Source organism: Lytechinus variegatus, chromosome 6 (assembly GCF_018143015.1).
Source record: "Lytechinus variegatus isolate NC3 chromosome 6, Lvar_3.0, whole genome shotgun sequence".
Lineage (NCBI taxonomy): Eukaryota > Metazoa > Echinodermata > Echinoidea > Temnopleuroida > Toxopneustidae > Lytechinus > Lytechinus variegatus.
In genome coordinates, this window is record NC_054745.1 from 39281867 (window position 1) to 39302370 (window position 20504).

A 20504-nucleotide genomic window follows, 5' to 3' on the forward strand; every position below is an offset into this window, starting at 1 on the left:
GGTCGGCAAGGGCGATCGGGGTCGGTCTACCTTGATCGGTATCGATCTGGCTTCCTACACGACATTTTTTGGCATGCCAAAAAATATCGTGAAGGAGTCGTGAAGGCAAGCCATCGTACAGCGATCGTGTACTGATCGAATAGAGATCGAGTTGATCGAAAATCGATCGTGTAGAGGTCTAGTTTGGTCGGGGTGGATTTTTTCCGCCGATCACTACCCGATCATCTCGATTCACACACAACTTCTACACGATTGGTTCCCGATCAACTCGATCAACAACTCAACTGCTTCACGATCGATACATGTCTGCCCTGAACACTTACTCGACCGAACTCGCTCACTTCTCGACTGCTTTACGATCACATCCCAATCACTTCTCGACCGCACTCGATCTTTCGGATCGCAACTCAACCAAGGGCAAAGACACAATTACGTGCTGATCTTATCACATTTTCTTCGTACCAGTAGGCCTATTATTGATATTAAAATTAATCAGTTCTGGAATTGGGAGTGATAACAGGTGACTACTTGCAGCTCTTCACATACTCCAACATGCCGCGTAGAACTAAACGTAAAGCTGCGACAGCTGCTGATACAGATGATGGCAATGAATCGACATCTTCAACATCTTCAGTCACGAGGCGCCAAGAGCGTACAGCAGCACCTCAAACCGAAGACTCCCCTGCCAAACACACCCGAAGACAAGAGCACATGAAAAGAAGTGTCAGTGCTACTGCTGCGTCATCTGATGTGACTGAAAGTGAAAATGTAGCTACAACCTCGGCCATCTCACCTCCTGTAGAAATCCCTCGGTTGACCAAGAAAAAAACGAACGTGCAGCAATCGGCAGCTCCTCCACCTCGGAACCAATCCCCAAGCAATAGCACAGAAAGTCAAGAGCAGGAACAGCCTCGCTTCCCGCAGAAAGAGGTAGGCCTAAATACTTGTATTGATGCATTTTTTTTCTTTTTACTTTTGTATATTAAAAAATATCAGTAAGAGCAATTCTTTGCATTCCTTATACATTAAACGTGGACCCCCATGAAAAACAGCATCTTTTGCTGATGAGGGTGCTTCCGTCCCACAAGTGGCAAATAAATAAATAAATAAATGTATAATTTCCTTGTAGTACCCGCCCCCAAGAGAGAGAGAGAGAGAGAGAATGAAAGATCATTTACAGTGGTAGGCCTATAATTTATGAACATTGATTTTATTCAGACTGAATTCAAAACCCGGAAGTCCATGCGTCGAATGCTCACTCAGGATGAAGAGGACGATCTCGTGACGTGGCTGAGGGAGCACACCTTTCTGTACGATAAGTCATCTGCCCAGTTCAAAATGAGAGAAAAAAAGAGCAGGACATGGCGGGAAAAGGAGGACGAATTGGACTTGAATCCCGGAGATCTGTCATCGATTTGGTATCTCAACATGAGAACCCTGTTTTCCAGACTCATCAAGACATCTCGCAAGTCAGGATCTGGTGCTGCAGAGCGAACAGCAAGACAGGAATGGATTCTGAACAAATTTGAATTCATCCGGCCATACCTGGTTCAGTTGCGTCATCAGAGAGGATCCAATGTAAGATTTTTTTCTCTCTCTCTTTCTTTTTCCTTTCTTTTTTCCTTCTTCAATTTTTCGGCAAAAGGCTTTTGGAATATCACCCAGTAAACCCTTTTATCAAATAAGTACTCCAGATAGCCTGTCAACATACTCTATAAGATAAAAACAAAATGCCAAAAGACCATGGGACAATGAGATTTAGTGCTAATTACAGTGTGCTTTTCAATTATAAAAATGTTGATATTGTAGTCCAACTCTAATGAATGTTCACATTGTGCATAATATGGATGGATATACAGATATTTCCATTTACTTTATGTCCAATATATTTGTAGTTTGCTGAAAAGAGGAAGGAGCTTGCCCCAGAGGAAACAGATGATGATGGTGATACCGCTTCAAAAAGCAGCTAGTGCAATCTCCTCGCTGACATCTGAGTTGGAGTCCGTGCGTGGTGCCATTACAGGTGCACGGGATGCAGCTTCTCAGAGTGGCCAGTTTTTGGTGTACTTGATGCGCCAAATGGATCAGCAAAGGATGAATTCGTTCATCACCCGAGTCACTAGGCAGGCTCTCGACCTTGTGGATGAGAGCCGAGAGGAGAAATTGCGACTGACAGCTCAGGAGGCAGCTCCGCAGGCACCTAAGCAGGCAACAACATCAATGTTTACCCTACCTATCCTTCCCTCACATCACTTTTCAGCAAACAGAAGACGAGCTCCCCCTTCATCAGCCGCTGGATCAGCAGGGCAACACCACCAGCAGTTCAGACAGCAGCAACAACTTCAGGACTTTCAGCTTGCCACAAACATAGCTGCAGCTGCACCACCAGCCCATCTCACTCCTCAGATGTCATACTATTCCCATCTACAGCCACCCAATGTGCAACCTTTTCTCTCGCAACAGCCAGAGAGCAATTTCCCTGCAGCTGTCTCAACAACCACTACATCTGTCATCCGTCGTGCCATGGATATTGTCTGTACACCAAGCACTTCCTTCAGCCTCAGCCAAGAGACAATTGAAGCAGACATTGACGACTCTAGCATCTGTCATCAGATTGACTGAAATGGGCCTATCATTGTAAGAACCGTCATGTCAAAAGCAGCACGGGACGCGCAAGCCCTATGTGAATGAACTGTGAAAGAACTCGGTATTAGTACTTAAGTCCTTGAACAAAGTTTTACATCTTTGACTTTTGACATTTCTGTTAGAGAATAAGACTTGATATTTGGGTGTTTTTGAAGGGCATTTGTCCAACTTCGGGTTTTCTTACAAGTTTATCAGAACTGAAAACATATTCTTCATCACGTTATTTATTGAATACCATGGCATAGTTCAAAACATGTTGATTTTTTTTTCTTAAAAGTGAAAGGAGTTGTCATAGACAATCACGGCTAAGTTTACGTTTGACTTGGCCCAAACTTTCCATGATTTCATAGATATTGCAAATGTGGTTCGTGATCAAAGGAAATGAATTAACACTCTAGTGATGTCGAATGACATAAGGTTTTGTTCGAAGTAGAGTTTCGGAACTAATTTTTAGGAGTTTAGTTAATTTCAACTCCAGGAAATTTTGGTGTTCTTTTCTTTCTTTTTATTGCTTTGTACTTTGAACCTTGGTTATCTTTCAGATCATAAAATCTTTCACAGACTAGTTGTTCAAGTTTGTATCATTACTTTTTTATTCGCTGTATAAGCCAAACTGGATGCATTCAACTGGCACTGAACTTGTGTTATTTAATGTAGCAGCACAAGAAACACTAATACAAAAATTTCAAAGCTCCGCGAATAGTCAATGGTGACTGTAATGAGAACTCCGAAGTGCCCAATGGATGCTGGCTTTATTCTTAAAGCGAACGTTGATTTTGTAAACGTTGACACTGTTTAAGAGAGCTTGTGTTATTAACATTATTATTTCATGATGTTGGGATAATGCACTTCCGTTCCTGTTGTGTTAGAGCTAAAGAGAATTTTATCTTTATTAATTCATATGAAGTTTTGTGTTTTTGGAAGTTTGAATCATACCGTCTTTAGGTATTCCACGAGCACGTAATATCTGTTGAATTTAATATCGAGTGTACTGTGGAATGTCTAAAAGCAGGGCAGGAAACAGTATTTCAAATATTTTAAAGTTCAAAAAAGAAGATGAAGAAAAAAGCAGTGTTGTGAGCTCAGAAGTGCCCAATTACTGACTTTGTAATATGTAAAATCTGTTTTCTTTTCTTTGATAAAACTTTACATTGTAAGTTGTGTTATTAAAAGTTAAATTTTGTGTACCTTTTATGCTGTTGCGAAAATATATATTTTTTATGCCGTAGTGTGTAATCTAAAGTAATCTAATCTTCACTACCATAACAATGAACTCTTTATCATGAACAAGCAATCATTCCATTATCAAAAGTGGGTCTTGTATAACCTCTCCCCAGCCTACACACATACAACTCGGAATATCATGTTATTATGATACATTACAAAAATTATTAGAAAAGATAGCTGTATCATGATTATGGATCACTGTGCTATTTATTGCTAAAGTCCTTATGACTATTTAAACAGCCCTTTCCAAAAATAAAAAGTGAGTTTTGACATGAATATGTGGACAATCAGTAGACCTATAGTACAGTGGTTAGACAGTGACAGTGAACATTACTGAAATTCAGATTGAAAGTCTTCAAAATCAGGCACGAAAGAGTTCTGCTACAGAAGGTTCTTAATCCATTTCAGTTTTGTTCCAAAAAGTGCTAAATTCGTATCAGTTTTGTTCAAAAGGTGCTAAACCCATGAAATAAAATTTAAAATGTCAACATGATGGGGGAGACCTACTTCTGTTGCAGTGTGCTTTCACACCACAATGATACATTACTTTGACGGGGGCATAATTATAGCACTTTCTATAACCCAAACTTACTTATTTATTCATTATTATTTTTTTAATAATTCTATGAAGTAGATGGAGTATTTTTTGGAAATGAACATTATTGTTTCCAAAATGTGCTAAATAAATTCAAAATCAAAGTTAGTTATTTGTTCATAGAGCGGTCTCCGAGTCAACCACTGCCTCACCCAGATTTCCCTGTGCCGTTGCTGCCTACGCGTCCTCCTGCATCTACGTTCATCAACTTCTTTTTGGAGATTAACCACATCCATTACCCTGTTTCTCTGGAGCTCTAACCACCTAGCCCACAACTGTAACTGTTCAATTTCCATCTCTTTCAAGTTTGAGATGAACTGAACCCTGGTAAAAAAAAAATGAGTACTGTACCATCAGCTGACGATAATGTTTGTGCAACCACAGTCAATTCACCACTGATCTTGGATCTCTTTTCGAACAAGTTGATCTGCTTGGGTCTAGATTGTGTAGAGATCGGATGGACGTCCAGCTAGTGGTCTAGTAGGGATCGCATTGGGATCGTATGTAGATCGGAATGATCGAGAAGAGATCTAAGTAGTGGTCGACTGTACGTCGTGAAGGAGTCGTGAATGGTCGAATATGGGTCGTGAATGGTCAAATAGCGGTCGGGAAGAGCTCGTGTTTAGGCATGTGGTCGGGATTGGTCGGGGAAAAATGGGTGATCGGGCTTGGTTGGGTTGGTTTGATAGGCAGTGGGAACCTAGCATAACACAATTACCCTTTTTTATACTGTGTTTCAAGAAGCCATTTCATAAGGCTGCTCGTTAGCTGCTCGCGGGTGCGCGCGCGGCTGGTGGCACTATCTCCACGTTTCTTTTGGGTATACCCACAGGGTAACTCTACGGTTATACCCCTTTTTTAAAATTGATAATTTTCTCAAGAAAGGGTAGCCAGTCGTTCGCCGGCCGTTCATAGCTCCGACTTGCCTCCTGAAATACCCAACTGTTTGTTTTCAGAATCATAACTGTTTTCTTGATATATGAAACAGCATAGCAGTACTATTATCCGATTTTAAATGAATTGTTGGTTCACACATGTACCACACAGAGAAAGCAGTTCATTCTGAACTGCGAGTAATTCTAACCCGTTGATATGCAAATCTTGATGCTGGGATGGCCAGGTGCCTTGCGTAAAAGAGTCATCTTCATGTGAAAATGCACCCCATTCCGATCTACTTGCATCTGTTGGTATTGTTATGCTAATAGAAGGACGCTGAAGAGAGGATTAGAATTCCTCTGGTGTTTTAGAAAGCCACCATTAAATTTCAGCGCGTACATGGGGTTCGAACGCAAATAACGCGTCAAAATTATGATTAGATTTCTGTAAGGCTTTCGTTTTCGCAAATTCAAGAATACGAAAATGTACTTTGCCTGGTGGGAAGGCTTCAAAGACCCAAACAATTAAGCCAATAAACTTCGCAAGATTTATAGTTTTGATTTCTTGGCTACTAAGAATCGCCCTTCCCAGTAATTGAAAATTTTTGAAAATCTTTTCAATTGGCACACTGATCGTCATCTGCATTGAATTGACGATAAAGCCGAGAAATGTGATGGTAGTTCTGGGGCATCAAACTTGACTTTGTATAATTAATGGTAAAGCCTAATGGTTCTAAAAAATCTACAAGATATGGCGTGCTATCAGAACTTTCCTGTCTAGAACGAGAAAATTAAAATGTCATATGAATGAATCATTGATCGTATGCCTCTCTCCGAACTGAGGCAATGACAGGTTTCATAAGATTGGTGAATACCCGAGGAGTTGAGCTCAATCCAAAATAAAGACATTGAAAACTAAACAATTTTTTCGTCCCATGTAAAAGAAAGATAGTAATGTTGGCGAGGGTCAATAGGTACGGAAAAGTATGCATCTTTAAGAACAATCAGAGCTAGGAAATCATTAGAAACAATCAAATCTTTACCAAATTAAAATGTTCCATTTTTAAATGTTTGTATATCACGAATTTATTCCAGTTTTTTAACTTGACTATCGGTCTCCGACCTCCAGATTTCATAGCTACGGTAAATATTGTTGACAAATACATGTATTCACGTAATGGAATTTCTCTTACAAATTGTTTCATTAGAAGATCGGCAATTTCTGCGTCGATTGCGACTTTTTCTTACTGAGTAATATTTCTCGGATTATAAAACCGGGAGTAGATAAAAACAATATTTTGTAACCCGGAATGGATTTTAAAATCCATGGGTCGGAGGTGATCTGAGAACAGGCATCTTTGAAAAAGTTGAGTCTCCCTGCAAAACATTGGGGTACTCACTACTTTTTTGCCTGTCGATGAATCGAAGAGCTCCGACGATTCTGGTCCGCTAGAAAGCGTGGGAGTGAAGCTGGTGGACGAGACACCGTTGCTAGAGCTCGAGAGCGCCTTCACTGAGACGATCATTGTCCCTTGAAGTCATGGCGACGCTGAATGGAAAAATCGGCTTGCTTCCTCTGGGTGTGGCGACGTGGGGCCTTCCCATGATGCGAGACTTTTTGTCCCACATTGTACGCCTCAGCAACATTTTTAAGGGTATTCTGTACATCTTTCCCGGACAACATTTCATCCAAAGGCGTATTCCGGCAACACAAATCCTTGTATTTGGGGTTGACACAGGGCTTAGTTTCCGCCCTCCGATACATACTTGACTTCAGAGAACCATGCCAGCTTAAAGTGAGCCGATCAAGGGAAAACTCTGTAATGCGTTCAATGTTTAATGGCATTTTCTCAGACTGCGTGTAATTCTTTCAAAATCTCCACATAGAGAAGAAGTCCCTGCATATCATTGTTTTGCACTTTCTGGAGGCGAACATTGATAAAGTAAGCTCTACCAGAAATAGTTTGCCAAACCTCAGGCACAACGCGTGGCGTTAAAGCTTCAGGGACATTGCTGGGGGTAAGATATTGCGATGAAATCTTCTCCAAACTATCTTTCTTAAGCCTTTCGGCCAGCTTACCGAAGCCAACACTGATACCAGTGTCATATACATTGGCATCTTCTCTGATATCAAACTCCTTTTGCTCCAAATTGACGTCTGGGTCTTAGTGGACTGCTGGGGTCACTGACGATCCAGCTTCTGACATAGCATCCAGCTCGTTGGGCCCCGCAATGAGGCCTTATATGTCACCATCATGGTCCATACACCGAGACAACGTCTCAGTTAGCCGCTTAATCTCAGCAGGCTGAGAAGTCAGGCGTTGGTTTACGTTCTCCCCTCCGGGGAAGAGCAGCTCTGGTCGCTACGGTTGGCCGCTTCGTGGGCCATGGTGAAAAGATGTTAACTAGAATCTTGACTTGTAGACTGGTATACAGCTACCGTCACTGTCTGCACACAAGGAAAGGATGAATACTGCACTGACAGCGGGTCCTTCTATAGAGACTCGGGCTCGATGCCTCATTTGAATCTTAAATTACTTTGAAATTCCTATGTGTGATTCCACTGCCTGAACACCTGGGATATGCTAACCTCTGAAGACTTGTACGAGTGTTATGTAATAGAATGACAATTTTAGAGGCATATCAATATGACAATCTTCCAGTGTTCGATAAGTCAATTTGAGATTATTTTCATTATTCGACAGATGAGTCTACGAGAAGCATTTTGGTATAATGGATAGCGCGTCTATCTTGCAAAGCGAGGGTCCTTGATTCGAAACTCAATTTACATTTTTGTTAATATTTTTTTGGTTAATTTTGTATCTAAGCACTTATGGTACTGATTTATATTCAATAAATCATGTTCTTTCGTTAATGAAAGCCTGTTTATTATCAGGATGATCGTATTGATCTGCATTGACATGGTTAGAATGATGTAAAATTAGTTCGTGATCGTAAGAATCACAGATCACGTAATTCGTCCTCAAGACAATTTAAAGTATAGTTATAACTATAATTGTGATAACTTATTGAGCGCACACACCGCCCAGAGACGCTAATGGCGCTAGCACAGCAACAATTCCTTTGGATTTGAATACAGGCAACAACAAATATGAATGTGAATAAAGTCAACAAAGAGATTTTAAATCACTACAAATTTAACCAGGTACATAATATTTAAGAAAAAAATAATATCACCCACCACAATTGCTAGCTACATCGTGGTGGGGCTGCTGCCCTCCTACGTTGCTGCTTCGTTCACCGACAATTTGAGGGGCAATCCTGGTCTGCTCAGTACTCACAGGAGCTCTAGCCAACAAGGGCATCAGCTCCCATTTTTTTTTTAAATATCGGTACATACGCATGTTCATGATTGTATACTTTTTACAAGTACGAGTGCCATACAAGGTCTGAACTCATTCTAGTTTAATAGTGTATATTATTTTTCTCTTTTTTCTTTCATTTAGTTGCAATCGTGGTTGAATTCATAATCCATTATGATGACTGCTAGTGCTTGGAGTAAGTATTGCTTTTATTCTTTATATATGTCTGCTAGGACATAACAGGTTAATAGGTATTTAGGCTACGCTTCGTAATTCAGAAGATTCGTTATTCCGAAAGTTGGTAAATCCGAAACACGTAAATTGCCTATACCTCGATGTTCGTTGATCCGAAAACGAATAACGGGTTCGTTAATTTGAATATTTGTGGCGTTATTCCAAAGGTTCGACAGTCCGAAAACGATATAAGGTTCGTTATTCCAAAGGTTCGATAATTCGAAAACGAAATAGGGTTTGTTTTTCCGATGGTTCATTAATCTAAAAACGATAAAAAGGGTCGTTGTTCTGAAAGTTCGTTGAATCCGAAAACACAATAAGTTCCTTATTCCGACGGTTCGTGAATCCGAAATTGAAATAATCCGTGACAAAACCGGGAAAACCCAAAGGGTATCCGTGGTAGAGGGGAGAGGGTGGGGGTAACACTGTTGCCGTTGAAATGTTATGAGGATAGGGAGGTAAAAAAGGAGAGCGGCGGATCAAATTAGAATAAGTTCAACAAATCCTTTTTGAAGTGATTTCTGATTATGATAAGACTTATACTAAGGCTTTATTCATCACGAGAAAGTGTAGCAAGCGACTAGTTTGGAAAAAACTGATGTTGTAAACTCGTTTTGGGGTCAATTACTGTTAAAAGGGTACCCTTGAGAGGTGTTGTAAGCGTGAATCGCAACTTCAAGCTTTTGGACGTTTCATTCTCAGCAGTTTTTCCATTCATTTAAAAAATGTGCATCTAGCTGAAGAATTAACACGAGCGCGAAGTGCCAGTTGTAATAAACTGGCCAGAAAAGAAATATGTGAATGACTGCATTTAGTGACTGATGAAAAGGATACATAGAATAATGCGAGTGCAAAGTGCAGGCTAAAGGGAAATTCCAGCCTGAAAACTGAACATTCTAAGCCATTTTATAACAAGAAACAGTGAGCACCTTTCTAAAAAATAACTAAGATAAAGTATTTCGTTACTAGGAGATTTTTTGGGGGTGCAAGTGCCCCCCCCCCCTTTCACCACCCCTGTGGGAAGGGGCTGATCTATCGTTACCGGAGTTCAATCAAAGAGATGATCATACGATTATGAGGCTAGTTCATTTTCTTCTCTCATTGCTAGACCTGCAAATATTCATCTTATTCATTTTACTGATCCGGTTCAAAATAATGTAATATACATGATATAACGGTACAAGGACTTAAATGATTGGCCAGTATTCTGATAGCAGGTTTAATCTAACCCTAGTCTAAAGTTAACCCTGGTCTAACTTAACCTCTAAACCTCACCTCTGGTCTGAGTGTAGTTTAATTATGTTGGTATTATGATAGTCAGGTTTAACTTAACCAAAATTATTTTGGGTAATAATGACCTTCTTTGTACCAAGACTAGCACATTTTTGGTAAATTGCTGCTGCAGCCGGGCTGACTGCAACAAAGTTGAAAAAAAAAATTCTTCAAAATTTAGGTTTTATGGAAACTAATTACAACTATTTTACTGAAAGAAAAGCATTCATCACCCATATATGGTAAGAATTTTCTTATTCAGATTATCTATATTTTGGTTAATTTATACCAAAGCATTTCAATCCCAAACCGAGTGACTTGCAGTGTTTTTGCGTACCAGTCTCATTTATTGCGTTACATGTTTGTCAAATTTCAAAGTGAATACCGGTAGATTCCCCTCACCCAGTTTAAAATCTAGTCTCTAGACCTAAAACAATAACTTAAGAGGTTGACGTTTTATTCTAATTTTAAGCAGGGACGTGAGAGGGAGAATGAACTTTTGAGATCTGCAACTAATAATCCATATGTTCGGAGAAGAATTGGACATTGTTTTTACGTTTTTTCATTTTCCTGAACTTAAAGCTATAGATCTAGGTAGTCTAGTGGAGCAACCGAGAATATTAGTCTAGGCATAGAACAACATGGAGGACTTATACTGTCTTAGCCAGAGGACAGGGATAGATCTAGATCTATCTACATGTAGATCTAGGTACTTGGTATATTACTAAAATATATCTAGATCTGACTTAGACTAGAGTTAGATAAAAAGCTTCAGTCTCTGTATTTTGGTTGTTCCACTCAACTAAGTAAGACTAAGATTAAGACAGTCTAAGTTGACTTCTCTCACCAAGGCAATGTGGCATGACAGTCAAAACTAAAATGTCAGAAATATTTAAATAAATCCCCAGAAATGAATGTTTTTCCTGTCTACAGCGTTACTAGATCAGCCTATCAGTGTCGCTATGCATTGCTTGCCAAAGTCTAGATCTAGCTAGGTCTATCTGTTATTGTTAAAATTAGAATCAGACCAGTCCTAGACATCTAGATCTGGATAGATCTACCCATGTTTTAGGTCCAGTTTGTATGGAGGAGCTTTTTATTTCATGTTCACAATCTTGGGACTTGTTTAGGTTTCCAGGACTGGAAAACAGAATAAACCTAGACCAACAGCTCAGTGAAGACCAGGGCCTAGCCCTAAATTTATGAATTTAAGAATTTGGATCTCGGCAGCCTAGGCCTAGTCTGTGGCTGTGCTATATATTTCTTTTTCTAGATTCTATTTCTAGCCTAGCTGGTAGCACTAACGTTAGGACTGCTTGATTTGGACTCTAACGTAGGCCTAGATTTAGACTAAATAATTTAGACTAAAAGTTAGACCTTATCTAGATCTAGAACTACATCAATATAAGTCTAAATGTAATAGGTCTAGATCTAAAGATTTGTAGTTTCTATCTAAATGTACATTCGAGATCTAAAAATAGTAAATATATGCTAGTCTAGATCTACTCATCTAACGTTAGGACTGAAAAGGAACTAGGCTAGGCATCTAATGTTAGATTATTTCTAGGACTTGGGGATCTAGATCTATGGACTGTTTCGAGATCTAGATGTCTGGCCCCCAACCCTCCCTTAAAACTATATCTATACACAACAAAAAAGTAAGTCCCCCTAAATCAAATTGCTGTAACTTTCGAACGGAATTATTTTGAGATATGATATTTCGTAGGTAATTTCTACGCTCATTAAGCAACTCCAGGGGGAAAGTTAGATTGATCGGTTGAGTGGGTAATTAAATATTGAATTAGAAATGACCATTTTTGAAATTCACAAGAGTCGTTTTTCAGATTGTGCTAATACAAAATTGAGCAAAGTTGTCTTTAGGTGAATTTTATGGTGTTACTCTGTTTTACTATCCATCATTTAGCCACTCCACACACAATTTTGATATCGTATGTTCATGGTTTTGTGAGGACAATGTATTTTAGGGGCCGCAGAAGGGGGTGGGGTGGCTTTTTGCCTCCCCCCCCCCCATTTTTTTTCCAAAAGCATGTACAAAAATGTAAAAATTACCATAAGATTGTGATTTTTTGCATAGTCAGCCTGTGGAGCCGTGATATGTGCAAACGCCACGCCGGGAAATGTGCAAATCTGTCAAAATTTATCAACGGCATCTGTGCAAACGTGATGACGGGATATGTGCAAATGAACAATTTTCACGGGAAAAGTGCAAACCTCCGGGATATGTGCAAATCACTGTTTTTATCCATATTAAGGATATTTCTCATGAAATGTTTCATAACATTACTGTTAAAATGAGAAACATGCCTGCATAAGGGAGAAGCTACAGCTAGTGTCATCGGCAATGAAACGCTTTTCAGAGAGGCAGTGGGGGGGGGGCACCAGGCTTAGTGGACATTTGCTCCGGCGACAATTGCTCAGATGGAAAATCTAATCGTATCATGACAATATTCTGAACCAAAAACTCTATCACAATCCTAACACTAATCCTATGCCTTCTAAGATATTAATTGTCGCAGGAGTATATGTCGTGTCACCTTAAAGGGACATTTAGTACTGTTTCGAACACTGCATGGGGCAATTAATTAAAGGGGGTGGGAGAGGCAAGCATGATTTCCACTGATACACACATTGAACTTGATCTGTTGATTTCATTTCCAGATTTTATCAGAAGTTGTCGAATTTCTTTAAAATTTAATTATAAACCCAAAATGTCTTGATTACTATGGCATTTGATATTAATTTTTATGAATCTATGAACATTCAAACAAGGCATTGTTTCCTATCTCTTTTAACACACCCAAAGTGATGTACCGACGCCAGCTTGTGTAATATCAGCCACATGTGTAAAAACACCCTATCCACTAACGTATAGAAAAATATTTCGCTCACAAACATGTCATACTAGCGCACTTTACCAACAAGAGGCGTTAGTTTTGAACTATATCCCATAAATGCGATGCACTTTACTCTCTAAATGCAACATTTTTAGGTTGCAATTCATACACCTCCTCGACTTTACAACGAATGTTCCATATGATATGAATGCAGGGGCTGCGATCGGGGGGGGGGGGAGGATGGGGGTTCACAGTGGCCCCACTTTTTGAAGCACTAAACAGTTTTCCCTTTTAACCCAAGAACTTTGCCTCTTTCATCTTAGAAGGACCCGTTTTATATATTAAAGTGTGTCCTTTTACCTCTTTATAAATATAAGTGTCCATTCTCGTATCAGATAAGTTTCCATTCCTTAAAACCGCTCTTTTTATACCCTATCATTGCCCGTTTTCCCTATTTCGCGTTCTTATCCCTTCTAAAAATGCATATTTAAATAATAATAAATCCTTTTGAAATGTTCCTCTCGCCCTTTGACCCTATCTAGGGTACATGTGCTATTTTGTTTTTAAAAAAGTTTTTTGTTTCAAGTGCCCTTTTCAAAAGAGGAAGTGCCCTTTTTCGCTGTGCCCTCCCCTCCCCCTATCAATTTTGCTCTGCCGACCCATGCTGGTAGTCTCCTTTTCCAGACCCAATGCGACCTTACCCTACAAGATGAAGGTTATTAGTCTACTTTTTAATACTCAGTCTTGGCCATATATTCTTCCAAACAACAGGATTAACGCTATACCTGGACTAGCTAAGCGTAGTCTTTACTCAAAACCCGGTGGTTAAAAAGAGAAATAAACTTTAAAACTTAGACCTCACCATCTTCTAAACCATTGCCATGTAATCAAGCATATGGATATAGAGTTATTATTTTCTCCAGACCCAGTCATTTGAAAAAAAATCAAGAATCTTCGAAACTTCAATCCCGTCATCTTCAATACTAAGACCCTGTAATGTAGCACATGGGTATACAGCGTAATTATACAGTGGGTGTACAGTGTAGTTTTTTTAATAAATGGGTATGGAGCAAATGCTATGCTATAGGTACCCGTGCTTTGTTATAGACTATTACTTTGGAAGATGATAATCAATCCTGACTGGTTGCCAACCAAGGGAAGAAGAAGAAGATGGGGTATGATGATGAAGTATTTTTTTTAATCACCAGGTTTGGAGTAAAGACTACACTCTATATCCATTTTTCCCACAGAGATGAGACGGTGGGGTCGTAAAATTGAAGATCTCCTATTTTTTTTAATAACAGCGTCTGGAGTAAAGACTGTGCTCTTATATCCATTCATCAACTGGGCGTTGTGGCGTGCGCCTGTAATCCAAGCTGTGGGGAAGTTACAAATTGATGCAGAGGTTCGAGGTTCGAGCCCTGGTCACGTCTTTCGGATGGTGACGTTAAAGGTCGGTCCCAGACGTAAATAATCATATCTGATTGATACACGTCTGACAAAACTCAAATACACACACACACGCTTTCTTACAGGGTCTTATTTTTGAAGAGTATGACATAATTTTTCAAAACGGGTCTGGAGTAAAGACTACGATATGTACCCTTGCTTTATAACGGAGTCTTAGTCTTGGGTCTTAATTCTGAAGGTTTTTTAATCAAAGGTCTGGAGAAAAGACAACGCTTTATATCCATCTTTTTTTCACAGGAATGAGACTGTGGGGTCTTGAAAATTTGTTTAAATAAACGGGTCTGGAGAATTGAGAATACGTTATATACACGTTCTTTAGTCTTAGTAGTGGAAGATGGCGGGGCTTAAATAGTTTTGAATTTGTTTAATCACCTGGTCTGGAGTAAAGACTACACAAATCCAGTAAGTGATTTGTGATGACAGTCTGTTGTGAATCTCCAAAATTGCGCGAATAATGCAGCGCTGTACCTGACTTTTACTAAATTGATTTAAGTACAGAAAAAATTATAAATAAAATTACCGAAAATTATGATGGCGCAAATATTCACTACTGAATGACACGCGCCGTATAAGCTAAAACAACAACAACAACCACTGATAGCACAGTTGGTAGAGCGGAGGACAGTAGATGATTGACAACTGTTAACCTTATGTCGCTGGTTCGAGTCCGGCTCGGTCGATGTGTTTTTTGGCAAATATTCACTACTGAATGACCCCCGCCGTATAAGCTAAAACAACAACAACAACAAATTATTCCATAGGAATTAGACGGTGAGGTTTTATATTTGATCTTTTTTATTGATACAACAAGGTCTATGGTAAAGACTATATTCTATATTCATTTCTACAAGGTCTTAATTTGGTAGGCGGTGAAGTGTTGAATTTTTTTTTTTTTTGAATGTCTATGCTCCTTATGTATGCTTTAGTACAGGATCTTAATTCAGAAGGATCTTCAAATTATTAGATGACCGGGTCTGGAGCATTAAAAGACTACACTCTACATCCATGATATTCCAAACGATAGTGGGTCTTCAGTTTAAGGTTGCCCCCCCCCCCTGCCTCTCTGAAAAGCGTTTCATTACGGGGCTTTAGTTTTCTGTGACGTGCCATGTGGACGTACGAGATTAAGGAATTTGGGAGCACTGCGCATGCGCGAAGTAATCTGTGACGAGCCTTCTCGTTCACTGACCAAATCTGTGACTCGTATTTGAGGGTTTTGACGTTCGGTGTCATAGTGCTCGAACGAGCGCTAGTTCGTACATGATGACGTCATCCCAGCTTGGCAAAAATGAATGAAGCCGCATCAACACTCGAGTTTCGTTGATTCCGCAGGGCTGGTTAACTGCAAATTACTGCTTGTTACCAGCTTTTCCATTACATTTATTTAGTGTGTCCTGTTTTCAGACACTACATATCCGATAGGTAATTGATGTTTTATTTCCAAACAACCATGTTTTTTCGGCTTTTTGCGCAAGAGTGCAAATGTTGCACCCACAGTCGCCCCACTGGTTCGTAGCGTGATGCTACGCCTGATTCTCCGGCCAAGCATCGGCCCACGGCCCGCTCGCTATCACGCTGGTATATGCTGTGGCGTGGTACGGGTACGTCGACTTAAATCGAAACTGTTTTCATCAATGTACGAACGTGATACTGAACGAGCGGTGTCACCACTTCCGGTGAACTAGGAATACGTTGCAGTCGCAGACAATCTAAAGCCCCTTATTGCAGATGTCATTGCAGCTTCTCCCTTATGCAGGCATGTTTCTCATTTTTAACAGTAATTTTATGAAACATTTCTGAGAAATAGCCTTTATATGGATAAATGCAGTGATTTGCACATATCCCGGAGGTTTGCACTTTTCCCGTGAAAATTGTTCATTTGCACATATCCCGTCGTCACGTTTGCACAGATGCCGTTGATAAATTTTGACAGATTTGCACATTTCCCGGCGTGGCGTTTGCACAAATTCCGTTGTTTGTACAAATGCCGGCGAAATTTTGCACATATACCGTTGTTTGCACATACCCCCGCGTTTGCACATATCACGGCTCCACACAGCCCCCCCCCCCGAACTTTTTGCTCAGTCCCCCCCCCCCACTTTGAAAACCGTTCCGTGGCCCCTTTATTGTAGGGGTTTATGCTAGTATCTTCTACAATTTGTTAGATCATGTTAAAATTTGAAAGTATTGGTGGCTCCCCCCGACTATAGGCCCCTCCCATTTTTAAATTCTGGATCCACCACTGATTTGCCCATCAATTAAACTGATCATGAGAAATTGCTACGAATAGTCAGGGGCCTTAGCAAAATTTTGGGGACAGGATTTACAAAAGCGCCATTTTTTGCATGTGGGTCCCTGGTATCAAAAGCATTAATTCTAGATAGGGTGCCCCGAAATCGGTAAAGGGCACCCTATTTTAAAATGCTAATTTATGCAAATTTTATGCAAAAAAAACTCATAATTCACCATATCTCACTAAAAATAATTTTTAAATGCCCAATTTTTGTGTATTTGGGTCTTCTTTTGCTAAGCATTCAACTGCAGGTCGATTTTTATAAAAATGGTGAGTATGAATCAATTTTTAAGGTTAATTTATGCAAATTATATGCAAATCACATGTAAAAAGACATGTATTATCATATATCGACATATAGAATTGTCAAAATCACAATTTTTTTCCACATGTGTCACTGGTACCAAAAGCATTAATTCTTGATAGGATGCCTCGATATCAATGACTGTAATCCGTTTTCATAGGGCTAATTTATGCAAAATTATGCAAAATCACACTATTCACCATGAATAACTGTATATGTATAGTACAGACCATAGAGATGTATATTGACACTAGAGTAATCGCTCGCATTGACGCGCGCGTAATGCGGCTGTGATTCCATGTCTTGCGCAGCCGCCATCTTAAAGAGGGCAAGAGCGCGGATTTATAACACACGGCTCTATGAGAGAATATCACATATTTCACTTTTTTACATTATATTTTCAATTTAATGCTGTATGCAACGTTAAAATCACAAGGCAAAACATTTTTATGTTAAAATATATGATAACCATGCATATTTTATAAAGGAGATGGACTGAACATCCAGAAAACGGGGGAAAACGACGAGGTCGACTGAGTAGTAGTTATTCAATTTATAGCATATACCGTGACAAGAGTGTCAGATAAGGTCAACTTAACACTTTAGAGTGTTCATATGTTCTCTTGATTTGGTGCTCATTTAGTGTTCAAGCAATATACTGTATTGAAACAAGGCTTAGAGTGTAAAATAAACACCAAATACTCAGAAGTGTTGAAACAACTTGGTGCTCATTTGACACTCCGGCAGTGTTCAAGCAATATACTGTGTTGAAACAACACTTAGAGTGTAAAATAAACACCAAATACTCAGAAGTGTTGAAACAACACCGTGACAGGTGTTGGATAGAAATATTTTAACAAAAATTAGTTACAATTCACTGGAGTAACTCAACACTGTCTGTTATTGGGGTAGTTTAAAAAAATGCCCTAGTGTTAAGTTACACCGTCAGGCTGCAGGTGTTGAAGAACTTGAAATCGGACACCAAATGGTGTGAATCCGAACCGTGAAACAACACCAAAGCTGGTGTTGGTATTTTTTTTACACCAATGGGTGATTTAAACTTTCATTTAAATGTTCGTTTCTGCAGGTGTTCGAGGGTGTCAAATGAACACCAAATGGTGTCAACTTCATAACGTTCTCCGACTCGTGTTCAAATCGAACACCAAGACTGGTGTTGATATATTTTAACATCCTAAATGTTGGTAATCTTAACACCAGTGGCAGTGTAACTCCAACACCAGATGGTGTGGTCCTTTATTGATTGGGCTGCTAGATTTAACACCCGTGGTGTCGCACAGTCTCCAATATTATATTTAATGGGATTATCAGTGATTCACCATATGATTTCTACTTTGATTTCCTCAAAATTAACTGAAAGGAGGGGAAACTTCAGACCAAGCCCTGATGTACATCATATAATGCACGTACAGCAACCTATTTTTCCCCCGTTTTCTGGATGTTCAGTCCATCTCCTTTATAAAATATGCATGGTTATCATATATTTTAACATAAAAATGTTTTGCCTTGTGATTTTAACGTTGCATACAGCATTAAATTGAAAATATAATGTAAAAAAGTGAAATATGTGATATTCTCCCATAGAGCCGTGTGTTATAAATCCGCGCTCTTGCCCTCTTTAAGATGGCGGCCGCCCCGAACATGGATTCACAGCAATTTGATGAAGTCCGCCCTCTAGTGTCAATAATATACATCTCTATGGTACAGACCTAAACTTTTCTATAGAAACCTACTTCTTTTCTTTTTTTTTCGGGAGGGGGTATTTGGGATTTATTTTGATGGGACATCAATTCTAGATTGATTTCTGTACAGTTCCTGAATAAGAATCAACTTTCAATGTTAAAGAATGCAAATTTATGCAATTATGTGTAAAACTCATCAACTATCCTATTTTGAGGTTTTAAACCGAGGGACAAGCACAACACTATGCATATGAGACACTGTTACACAATTCATCCATTATGGTGACTTTCCAGGAGAGCATTATGTTTGAAATGCAAATTTATGCAAATTATAAATCCTGTGCATACCCCTTTCACAATTAAAAAAAACCCCAAAATCATATGGAAAAGTTAAATAATATTTCATCTTTCTTTTCAAAGCAATTCAAGAGGTCAGATTTCTTTCCCAAGTAGAGTTTTCCCCTGTCAGAAAGAGGAGGGTACCTGTATATGGATGGTTCTCATGGCAGAAAAAGTTGTCCATGTCTGCCCCTCTGACAACTATGTACATATTTTTTTAGAACAGGGACACATAAGATTTGAGCAAAGAGACCTGATCCTTCTTCTTTTTCTGTCGTCCCTTGATTGAAGGTGACCTGAATAATTTCAGTGATTTTTCTTTATTGGCTTATGAATTGATATCTATCTCTAAAACTAAGGTAACACCAAGACCAAATTCTCCCAATCAATTTTAGTCCGAATCAGAGTCAAATCTGTCTGGAATAGGTCCCGAATCAGAGCTATCGACTTCCCAAAATAATTGTCCAAATGCCTCCCAAAATTAATTCAACCGAATTCCATCCGAATACATCCCAAATGTGGCTCGAAAAAATTTGTCTTGGCCACATTCTGGAGTATTTTGATATTCGGCTGGTTTTAAAATTTTCAAGACAAGCAGAATCTCTCCACGAATGTTTCCATTGGGGAGGGAGAACAGAATAGTTCCGGATCCTTCCGAATCGATTCCGGGAGCTCCCCGAATCCGAGATGAATAAGTTTTGAATTCAGGCCATTTTGGGCAGAATTGATCCAAATTTGTTCGTTAGAATTTGGTTTTGGTGTAACCCTTTGCTGAAAGCTAGGGTTAGAACGGAACCGAATCAGCTGCGAATCCATCCATATACACGTATTCTGGTGGTTTCAGGAATATTCTGTTTTGCCTTCGTAAATGCAAGAAAATTCGGGAACATTCGCTAAAAAAAATTCAGCTCATTTTGAAATGTTCAAAACCAGCCAAATACCCTACAGAATATTCCCGAATGTGACCACAACAAATTCCATTCGGGCCACATTTGAGATGTATGCGGGTGACATTCGGTTGGATTTGGGGAGGCATTTCGGGGTATTTTGGGAAGATTAAGACCTATTCGTATCAGTCGTAGAGTAATTAAAGGTCTGACTCTTGCCCCCCCCCCATATCGTACGAATCATTACTCGCTCGAATACAAAAAAAGAATATAGACGAGTGAGACGAATTGGCCAGAAATTAGAAAAATGGCATCCAAAAAGCTGCCGAATCTGTAAATTATAGCCCATTTCGAAAGAATCTGGCACATTTTCGGGAAATTCTGGGGCGTACTCTGCAGATTCGGGCATAATCGTTCGATTCGGGTCATTATTCCGGTCGTCTTTTGGCGATAATTGGAGGATTCGGGCTAAATTCGACTCGAT

At 39.5% G+C, this 20504-nt stretch overlaps 1 protein-coding gene across 1 annotated transcript; it reads left to right on the top strand.

Moving 5' to 3' along the window:
• Positions 1–552: 552 nt before the first annotated feature.
• On the top strand, positions 553–1970 carry LOC121417807. The gene is made up of 3 exons (XM_041611542.1): positions 553–930; positions 1219–1578; positions 1896–1970. Exons 1-3 carry the CDS (start codon positions 553–555, stop codon positions 1968–1970), a joined length of 813 nt encoding a protein of 270 aa, XP_041467476.1.
• The last annotated feature ends 18534 nt before the right edge of the window (positions 1971–20504 follow it).